This window comes from Eufriesea mexicana, unplaced genomic scaffold (genome assembly GCF_001483705.2).
Source record: "Eufriesea mexicana isolate 0111107269 unplaced genomic scaffold, ASM148370v2 scaffold1387, whole genome shotgun sequence".
NCBI classification, from domain to species: Eukaryota; Metazoa; Arthropoda; class Insecta; order Hymenoptera; family Apidae; genus Eufriesea; species Eufriesea mexicana.
Genome location: NW_016909492.1, coordinates 312,954 through 324,164, shown reverse-complemented (window position 1 = coordinate 324,164; position 11,211 = coordinate 312,954). Strand labels below are relative to the sequence as shown.

The 11,211-nt window shown below is 24.4% G+C and overlaps 2 protein-coding genes across 3 annotated transcripts; one reads left to right on the top strand and one right to left on the bottom strand.

Moving 5' to 3' along the window:
• Positions 1-247: 247 nt before the first annotated feature.
• Positions 248-5,036, bottom strand: Su(z)12 (Polycomb protein Su(z)12). 2 transcript variants are annotated; one of them, XM_017900972.1, is made up of 9 exons: positions 4,850-5,036; positions 3,782-3,828; positions 3,097-3,280; positions 2,870-2,961; positions 2,583-2,775; positions 2,130-2,495; positions 1,690-2,024; positions 1,361-1,614; positions 248-1,286 (listed from the first exon to the last, which is right to left on the bottom strand). In XM_017900972.1, the coding sequence occupies exons 1-9, from the start codon at positions 4,947-4,949 to the stop codon at positions 248-250; spliced, it is 2,610 nt and encodes an 869-aa protein (XP_017756461.1). In that variant the 5' UTR covers positions 4,950-5,036. The 2 variants fall into 2 exon arrangements, with proteins under 2 accessions (XP_017756461.1, XP_017756463.1); XM_017900974.1 differs by lacking the exons at positions 3,782-3,828; positions 4,850-5,036 and having other exon boundaries at positions 2,870-2,958; positions 3,097-3,162.
• Positions 5,037-6,287: 1,251 nt separating this feature from the next.
• On the top strand, positions 6,288-10,211 carry GluRS-m (putative glutamate--tRNA ligase, mitochondrial). Its single transcript, XM_017900986.1, has 9 exons — positions 6,288-6,440; positions 6,558-6,797; positions 7,905-8,100; positions 8,168-8,382; positions 9,065-9,287; positions 9,453-9,613; positions 9,693-9,856; positions 9,938-10,095; positions 10,167-10,211. Exons 1-9 carry the CDS (start codon positions 6,346-6,348, stop codon positions 10,209-10,211), a joined length of 1,497 nt encoding a protein of 498 aa, XP_017756475.1. The 5' UTR covers positions 6,288-6,345.
• Positions 10,212-11,211: the final 1,000 nt, after the last annotated feature.

Here is an 11,211-nt window from a genome sequence, read left to right as displayed (position 1 = left end):
TTTTCTTCATATTTAATTATTTTCAGTTAGAACTATACGAATTATTCATATTGTATTTATCTGAAAATTTGTCATTTGTTTCATTTTTACATTTAAAACTTTCAAATTTATAGAAAATTGATCTAGTAGCTAGAGCAATGATTATCAAGTATTAGCTATGTCAATCATTCTAATCGCAGTTATATTCTTTGCAACAAATACTGTACAAAAACGTACAATTAGCACAGCAACATATGTATAACGGTTATTAATAGCTATTTCCATTTTGGGGTGGTTTTTGGTTAGTATTACCACTATTCGGTACTGTATCTAAAATCAGCTTTCTTCTATGATATTCAGTAGTTGCACTTTCACTGGCCATTGATTTTCGGCGTAAAGGTGTTGTATTTTCTGATACTTGAACTATCGAATTTGTACTTTTACGCCGCGTTGGTATATCATTGGTTTGTCTTTGACCTATTTCATTTTGATTAGATATTCCATTGGATATTGGAACCATTGTAGAAGTTTTACTATTAGTACTATTTGTTACACAAACTGTAAAAGCAGTTTTATTTGCATTATTTTGTATAGACGCAAATGTTCCGCTACTTTTATTAATAGAACTTTGAATTGTACTATTATGATTTACAGTCTTGTTTGACGATGTAGTCATCATATTAGCATATTTGCTAATATTATTATGGATGGATGCGGTCGTTTTCACAGATTGCGAATTCGGCGAACTAAGCGGTAAAGAAGTTTTTCGTCTTGCATTAGAATTCGATCCATCACTGTTAAAATTTATTTTAGTACTTGTACTATTTTGTTTTGTAGCATCTGAAGATGCATGACACCCCGAGCTAAGCCATTTTTCAACTTGAGCTTCATGGGACTTTTGTAAAACTTTTCGAATATCACTATCTTCACCTCCTTCTTTCATAATTTCTTGTAATTTTTGAATTGTTTGATATAAAACCACAGGGCTAATTAGACCAAAATCAAACAAACTACACATATGTAAAACAAAATTACGATATAAATTTTTCATGAGCAATTCCTTTCCTTTAGTTTCTAGAAACATTTGGCAAGCCAATGGTATTTGGCAGTCTCCTACATAGCCATATTTCATGACATGTAAATTCCACATTTTCATAAGTTCTTTTTCCCCTTCATTCACATCTGTAAAATCATCAATCATCATCATTGTTTTTGTCTGTAACCACTTTGGATCGTTTTCTCCTTCGGAATCAATATCCATTTCTTTTGGATATATGGGTAAGCATGTAACAGTATGATGATACAACCTATAAAATTTTTTATAAGTCATGTACCTTACTACACAATAAACAATAATATTTATTCGAATTAATTGATGTACCTATTATGCCCCGTAATATAAGGTCTTTGGCTTTCATATTCATTTTCATCAAGCTCCAAAAATTCAGAAAGACTTGGTTTAGTTCTCTTTGGACGACATACTAAAATATTTGTTACACTTGTACGCCTCGTCGGTCCTGTTCTTGAAAACGCCATACTAGATGGTTGTGAAATTAATTCATGAGGACTACCAGCATAGGAGCCATCATAACATTCGTTTATTGCTACATCTATACGGGCACCTTGTGGAATTGGCTATTAAAATAGGCATAATTTACTTTATAATATTTTTATGCCTTAAAATTGTGACATATATGTTTAACCACTTACCACATATGTAAATGTAAATCGCGAATGACATAATTTTAAGTGCTTTAAAAGCGAATACAGTTTTCCACAATCTAATGAGCACCAAGGGCAATGTAAATCTTCACAAGCTTCTGTTTGTTGACGACTATTATTATTATACAGGAACTGATAAACTATTTGTTGTGTACCCATGATAGTGTCCGTCTTTTCACTAGCTGTTGTCATTCTTGAAGAATTAAGAGGACTAGGTGTTGGCAGTGTAGAATTATTATTGTTGTTGTTATTACTATTATTATTGTTGTTATTATTATTATTGGTACTATTATTATTATTTGTGGAAGAACGTTCTAGACCAGCTGAAATTATTGCATGAAATATTTTATTTTTTCTTATTCTGCTACTTTCTTTCTCTCTATGTGTGCGTGTATGTGTGCGCGCGCGCGCGCGCATGTGGAACTTACTATTTCCTGATCGATTTTCCTTATTATCACCACCTGGTATTGGATGAATTGGAGTTGGTCTATCAACTAAACCATTACTTGGTTCAGTTGTCCAATTAAGCCTAAATTTTAAAGTTGGTCCTTTGCTGAATACTTCGAAGGGACCACATTCTTTGATGTCAGGTACAGTCTCCCAAGAACTGTGCTTCTTCGGGCTAGATCGAATATTGGTTTGTACTTCTTGTAAACCTAATTCATAATCGCCGTCAGTCAACAAACATCGATTGTGTTTATCATACACTATGAGTTCAGAACCATACAATTTTATTTCTTCTCCTCCAGTTTTAATTGAACCCGTAGAGGATTTACGACGTTTTTGAGCTGGTTCTATATTATAAAAAAGAAAAGAAGAAATGTATACATACTACAAACACATATTATTTACAATAATTTATGGTGTATATCTTTACTAACCATCTAAATCACAGTTATGCATAAGGCAGCCAGTATTAGACATACAATATACTCTAAGCAAAAGCATATAAGTCTTGGCTACATGACCATTATTTAAACTGAAAGATTCATTAGGTATAGATATAGTAGGTGCTTTTGGAGGGGGTTGATTTTCACAAGGATTAATTGGAACTTCACTTGTACCCACAGAAACCTAAAATAAAAAATGGTTACTTATTTGGTAATAATTACCGATCTTATTTATTTATTGTTTTAATTAATTAAAGAATTCAAGAAATGCTATTTACCTGCATAATTGGTGAGCTCACATCTTTCCGTTTTTTGTGACATATTTTTAATAATAATGTTTCTACTTTGACAGGATCCTGAGGTGTTTCTACTGTAATGTAAAAATGTAATTATAAGAAAAGGTAATATTTGCTAATTATATCTTAAATACCTTAAATACTAATTATACGAAATAAAAATTATTTTTGACACCAAGATTTAAATAGAGATATTTATATGCAATTACCTTTTTTATCATAAAAACCTAGAAAAGTAAGAGTCATATATCCACGAACACCTGGATTTTGTTCTTGATTATTTTTTGACATTAATTTCTCCAATATCAAGTCAATTTTAAACCCCCGCCGAGATTTATGGCTTCTGGACATACGTTGCCTCATGTAAGTTAAATTTCTATATAGAAATATTGGCTAAAAAGAATTGCATAAAATGCTTTATATAATCATATTTCTGTTAGTTTATATAAACAAAACTATAAAGTACATAAAATATAATATTTAACTCAATTTTAAAATTAAAATATAAATGAACTTTATAAGATAATAAATTTGTATACCTACCATTCTCACTTATTAAAAACAAATATAAAAAGTTTCAAAATATTTTTATAGTTTTGATTACATTGCAGAAATGTTCACAAGCACTCTATTGTAGAATTTAATTTCTTTTATTGTAACCCAAGAAAATTTCACTAAACTGCGGGTACAAAAAAATTGTACCAAATACACTTTCATTCACTTTATTTGTCTACAAATATTTACTGTCTCACTTTCATCTAACATTTTGTACTTTTTTAATATTATTAAATATTAAAATATTCAGTTAACACTTTGAGCAGAAATTAAACTATAAATAATTAATAATTAAAATAAAATATAAAATACGGATAGATTTATTTTATTTTTACTCACTGAAATTTGGTTTCTTGTGCGTAGAAATCGATAAATCTGAGTTGGCTCTGAAAAAGCAATAAATAAATTTATTATGAAAATTATGAAATTATGAAAACAAAAATAAAGATATATAATTTAAACATTTTTAAATTTTAGTAAATTAAACAAAAAGGAAATGTAGTTCAATAGAGTTCCTCTAGATGGCACAGAGGTTGATGTCTTTCTCAAAAGTAAAATGATACTTATAAAGGTTTAAAAAGATAAATGTTAGAGTCACAAGCAATGATCTTTCTAAAGTCAATGGGAAATGATGAAGAGGTTATTCTCATTCTTATATGAGAAGCCTGCACAAATCTTATACTTGTTACAATTTAAAGCAGGTTAAACCTTTCTGATCCCATTTTATTTTAAAATGAAGAGAATTTTTTATATTTTGTTTATTAAAATTTGTTTTAATTCAGTTAATTTTATATGTGTATGTATACATAGGTACAAATTTGTAAATTATGCAAATATTCTAAGCCAAAATTAATTTGTTTACTATGTATTACAATTAATTATCTTACTAATACAAAAAAAGTTTAATTTCTTCCACTTCACATACTACTATACATAAATAATACTATATTAATTAAACCAATTAAAGAATAGTTGAAATATATAATAGTTTTCTGCAGATACAAATAAAGACACTTATTAGTCAAATAAATATCAAAATATTATTATAATGTTAAGGAACCAATTGTAGTATACATTTAAAATTTGAACTTAGTGTTACATACACTTTCTTCATTTGATTACCATGATTGATTTAATTTTTAAAATCGAGCATTAATTTCAACATAGTAAAAGAATGACAGGTGTCCACGAGTTGAAGTAAAGGAGGGAACGGAGTGTACCGACGCGCGGCTCGGCGCTCGGTACGTTCTTAGCAAATGGGGTTATGTATGATCATTTTTAACATTCATAACGAATATTTAAAAGATAGTAATTATTGATTATTCATATATTATAAATTTTAAAATTAATTAATTTTAGAGTCATACAAATACATGAAAAACAAAAATAATAACTGAAAGTTCTTACTTTCGAAGGCCTGTAGGAATAGCTCATGGTCTGCTTGTATTTGATCCATTCGAGGACCTTTCTGTCCATCCACTTCTTTTTCCCGCTTTTTCGGCGGCATTTTCACGCAATTCGTTGTCAAATTTCCTACGAAAACTCACTTTCGTCACGTGAAAATCCAATGACAACACCCGCCCCGCGCGAAATCTACGGCGCTTAGCCTGCAACTAAAGCGCACTCTTATATCGTTATTAATAACTAAACTAACCAATCATTTATTACAAATATCCCGCGAAATATAAATAATTTGTTGTAATTATGTATAAATATATGTCTTTATATCAGTTGAAAATAAATTGAGATTATAATAAATTTCCTTTTAACAATATATTATATTATTCTGCAACAATATTTTTAATTTAAATATAAACATTAGAGTGAATAAAGTATAAATAAAATTTACATAAGTTTATTAATACATAGTGCTGATTTTATTATATTTTTCATTTGTTAGGGTAGATATAAAATAATGCTTATGCATTCCTATGTTCTTTTATAAATTTTGTTAATTATATAATTTATAAATAACAAAATTAAATACAAGTTCACTTATATTAAAAAAAACATATGTCATAATACTGTATAATATAATATTACACATATATTATAAAATATGATATCAGAAAATAATTATATATATTTTTATTTATTTATTTATTGTATACATATTATATCACATTAGAATTTTTAGGATTGCTATTGAAAGAATTTTATGAAATTATGAAATGTGAAATCATTAACTTTTCACTTGTACATGATGGGTTATTTAAGAAATGCTCATAGAATAAATAAATTTATCAATTTAAATCTACATATATTTTACAATATGAGTAAACAATACATTATTTAATAAATAAATTATATATAAATTAGTTGATAGAATTACATTCATACATATTTTATTTTCATTTACTGAGAAAAAATATTTATTCGTAAAAAAAAGATATAATGTATGATTTTACTGAAATAGTTAAAGCATTGGAAAGAAAAGTACAAAAGTACAAAATTAAAACATAATTATTAAGATAAACAATGTTTATCATACATCATAAATTCATGTAATGTTTTAATTTTGTAATATTATTTAATATAAATATAGATATTATTACCATCCAAAAAATTAGTTATATATTTTTCGGTAAAATTTTGTAAGGTTGGTCAAATACGAAATATTTTACTAGAGATAAGGATGCTTTCATGCACATTGTATAAAACTATTTAGACGAAGGCAGTAAGAATAAATGAACTTTATGAACTTAATAACCTATTTTGATTTGTTTCAAAAATATCGAAGATAAAAAGAGAATTTTAAAACCTTAAACTTGTAATAATAGTGATACATGCTTTATATAATTGTAATACGAAATTTTATAGTGTGATATGAAAGAGAATAATTTATATAATAACATTCCATCTAATTTAACTTAAAACTTTAATATAATTTAGTTAGAGATACGATGAGGTATAACATATTTCGTACTATAAATATTCAGTTTGTGCAAAAACGATTCTTTAAAAAAGTGCAAGTAAGAGTTAGGTTTGCACCTAGTCCAACTGTGATATAATATAATTATTTATTTTATTTAATAAAATATAGTTTTATATAAAGTTACATGATATCAAAATATTTTCCTATAAAATAAGTGGTTCTAATATATACAAAAATTATTACAGGTTTATTACATGTGGGAAGTTTAAGAACTGCGTTATATAATTATTTATTTGCCCGTGCTAATAATGGTGCATTTATTTTACGAATTGAAGATACCGATCATACTAGAACTGAACCTGAAGCAGCAGAAAAAATTCAAAGTGATTTACTATGGTCTGGAATTATACCTGATGAAGATCCAATAAGAGGTGGACCTGTTGGGCCTTATGTACAATCCAAACGACTTGAAATATACAAGTATAATATCATATTTTACTTACGTAAGATTTAAATAGATTAATATTTAATTTCAAATAATTAATTTATTGTAACCAATTTCCATGTATTTATAGTTTAGATATAAATACAAAAAAATTAAATGAGAGCAATATATTCCAAGAAACATCTTATTCTAATAAAATTTTTATATAAATATATTATAAATTGACCAAACAATTGTCTTTAATAATATAATATTTGAAAATATAAATCTTAAAATATAAAATAATGTTAATATAATATTAAGAGAACTACAGTATTACTTTTAACAATATTTAAGAAAATAGATAAATTATATATAATGTCATATATATATTGCATATTCATATATTTTAAACAAAGTGAAATTAAAATGAAAACAAAGAAAACACAGGTAGAGAAAGTAAAAATATACAAATCTATATCAAATACTACATGTTTCAAATATTTTAATATATTATTGAAAATTTTACATTAATTTCAAATATTAATATGAAAAAAGGTTATAAATTTTGAAAGTGTACAGTATTTATTAAAATGGGTAATGAATTATTAATTAATTTATATACTAAAATTAAATTTTTAGGATTCTAAATAATAAATTATAAATATTTGTATCTTATAGGATGATAAAGTATCGTTCTTTGTTTCTTTCTTTTTCCTATAAATTTTAATATAAAAATGAAAGAGATAAAGTCATTAATATAATTTACCAGAAATATTAAGAAAGCTGTAGAAGATGGCTTGCATCTTATAATATATTTACAATTACATTTTAGTATCAAGAATATCTTAACCTATGATATATTAAGGTATATGCTAAAAGTATATGTTAAAAAATAAGATAAAAACTGCTCTATATATTTTAGTAGATAATACATAATAATCAAAATTTATAGTCACTTTTCTTTTTGTATATGTATGTATACATATATATTAGTAAAAATTTTTATTTTAATTAGTATAAAGGATTTAATTTAATAAGATTGTTTAAAATAAAGTTTTCAAATATAATTTAAGAAATTATGTTTATATAATTCTTTACATGTTTTTTATAAAATGAATTTAAATTTGACTTATTTTAACAATAAGTGTTTTTTATTACAGGGAACAAGTGCTTAAACTTATAGACAATCAATCTGCATATTACTGTTTTTGTACAGAAAATAGGTTACAGTTATTACGGAAAGAAGCAATAAAATGTGGACAAGTGCCTAAATATGATAATAGATGTAGAAATTTAAGCAATAATGAAGTAAAAACAAAACTTGATAAAGGAGATCCTTTTTGTATTAGATTTAAGGTATAGAAAAATAGTATGATGTATCATGATTAACTCTACTTTCAAACATTTATGTGTAATTTTATAGTTATCTAGTGAAATAGAATGTTTTGATGATTTAATATATGGTGAAATAGAGCACGATGTTGCACAGAGAGAAGGAGATCCAATTATTATCAAAACAGATGGTTATCCAACTTACCATTTTGCAAATGTTGTTGATGATCATCTTATGGAAATATCTCATGTATTTCGAGGAATTGAGTGGCAAGTATCTACACCTAAGCACATAATGATGTATAAGTAAGTACAGATATAAAATTTTAAATAAAATTTATAAATTGTTTATCTGATATCACCTTTAAAATACTTTTTTTTTTATTTCAAAAAGTTATATTTCTAACTTAAAATAAAAGCAATTAAATTTTAAATTTTGTATAATAATATTATAAAAATACTTTTATTAATAACTACTTGTACTAGAATAATGTATAATAAAAAATAAAATGTGTTTGAAGTTAGAACATGTTATATTTTTAGATACAAGTGTTTTAGATAAAAGTAGTATTTAATACAATGAACAGTTACTTCATTTAAAGGAAACAGTATAAATTATTTTAATTATGTAACAAGCATGGTTTTATTTACTATCAAATAAGATTTATTTGTAGTTGGAAATATTCAACATAAATAGAAATATGTACGTATATAAAATTAAAACATAAAAATGTATATGTATAATATATAATGATAGGATTTTTTTACATAAATTACACACATATGTGCACATATATACATTTTGTATATATTTTACGAACAGTATACTGATATACATTTTATTAAATATTTAGATATAATTAATCACAATTGTGTTATAAAATTTAGTAGCAGTTGTTTCTAAAGTTATTAAAGTTATTGTTTAATAGATAATTTTTTATATGCAAAGATAAAATTCCATGAATAAGTATAATTATAATTATTACAGAGCATTTAATTGGACTCCACCTATATATGGACATTTACCTTTAATATTAAATTCTAATGGAACAAAATTATCAAAAAGGCAAAAAGATATAAACATTGAGTCTTTTAGAAAAGAAGGAATCTTTCCATTGGCAGTCTTAAATTATGTTATTCATGCTGGTGGTGGTTTTGATAACAAAGGAGGTGCTCTTTATATTGACAGTTATGAAGAATTGATTAAACAAGTAAGTATATATTTTTACATTACATTTTTCTTTTAATGTATTGATAATTTTATATGTATATATACACACACATAAAGACACGCGCGCGCGCACACACACTAACACATACATACATACATACATATCTTTCCCATTATTTATTTTGTTTCTTTATAATTGTTTCAGTTTAATGTCTCTAAAATAAAAGTAAGTTCTAATAAACTTTTACCTTCAAGGTTATTAGAATTTAACAAGTTAGAAATTGCAAAATTATTAACAAATGAAAAAAACAACAAATTTTTAGTTGAAAGAATTAGAAAAATAATCATGGAAGCATTTTCAAATAAGTATGTATAATTTGTGTAATAATAATTTTACTTTTTCTTTTTTTATTTAATGTTTTTAAAACATTAAATGCTATTTTAGGTATTTTAATGGAAACTTACAATTAGATGAATATCACATTATTTCTATATTAAAATGGGCACAGAGTAGAATATCAAAATTAAGTGATTTAGTGTCTCCAGATTTAACCTTCTTGTGGTTTATTCCAAATATGCCATTAGATAATACTTACTTAGAACATTTAGGTATAATTTTCATTTATTAAATATTTCATTTAATGAAACTTATTAATTTTTATATAAAGTTCATATTATTCTTTTTTACAGATGCACTGAAAATAATGAGTATGAAATTGGTTGAAACTGATATTCAGAATTTTAATAAAACATGGATTAATAGTTACTTAAGAGAATTTGCTAAGGAACATGGAATTTCATTTCCAACATTGATGAAAATATTACGTTTTATTCTTAGTGGTTTGAAAGTAAATATTAAATATTAGAATTCTCCTTGAAAATTATTTATGCTTTATGATACATGTTATTATATTTTCAGGATGGTCCACCAGTAGCTGAAATGGGAAAGATACTACAATGTTAAGAATAAAACGATATATTTCTTAAAAATAAAAACATGTTTATAAAATAAAAAAATTTATTTGTTAGTTTATAACCAATATTACATTTTGAAATTAATAATAATAATTTCAAATAGAATAAAAAATTTGAATATCTAGTCAATTCTATTATTTATGAGAACTTACTTGTGTACTTACTTGTATACTTGTGTTTTATGTATCTTTAAAAGTATTAAAATATAATTTTGTATACAATGGATTACATAAAGCATCCTAAACATTTCTCTAGCTATTCAATTTAAATATATTGTATTTTTATGATCATATTTATGATCATTATCTGATATTTTTATAATCATTTACGAAATGAAAATGATATAAACCCAAAAGAAAAAGTTTTATATTCCCGAACAGTAATTTATAATGCTGGATTATTACAAAATCATATATAATTTGTGTACAATAAATTAAATTAAATTATTTACATAAAGGCATTTTGTAATACGTGTTAGTATTTATATTTTTTTTTTATAATTACCAAATATGAGCTTTTTAAAAATAATATTAATACACTTGATTATAAATATTAATATAAATCATTAAAGTACTATGTTAGAAATGTATATTAATAACAACCCATTGGGATTGTTGATTGTTACTTTATTATATTAATAAAAATTGTTATAACTATTTTATTCGTACAAACATATTATAATTAAATTAAATTCTACGTGTTGTAAAATTTCATTTGTTTGAATATAGTAAAATAAAGCGATATTAAAGTAGGAGCTTAATAAACTAAATTTATTTCACTTATTAAAATCATATTCTCAAACTTTACTTTTTATATGAGTTATTTATTATTCCATATTATATGAATACAATTCCTTTCTATATAGTGTCTAGTTATTGCTTAATAATTATTAAATTATTAATTAAATAAATAATTATTGAAAGTACTTAAACATGTAATATACTTATTAACTTATTACTATTACTATAAAACTTTATAACAAAAAGAAT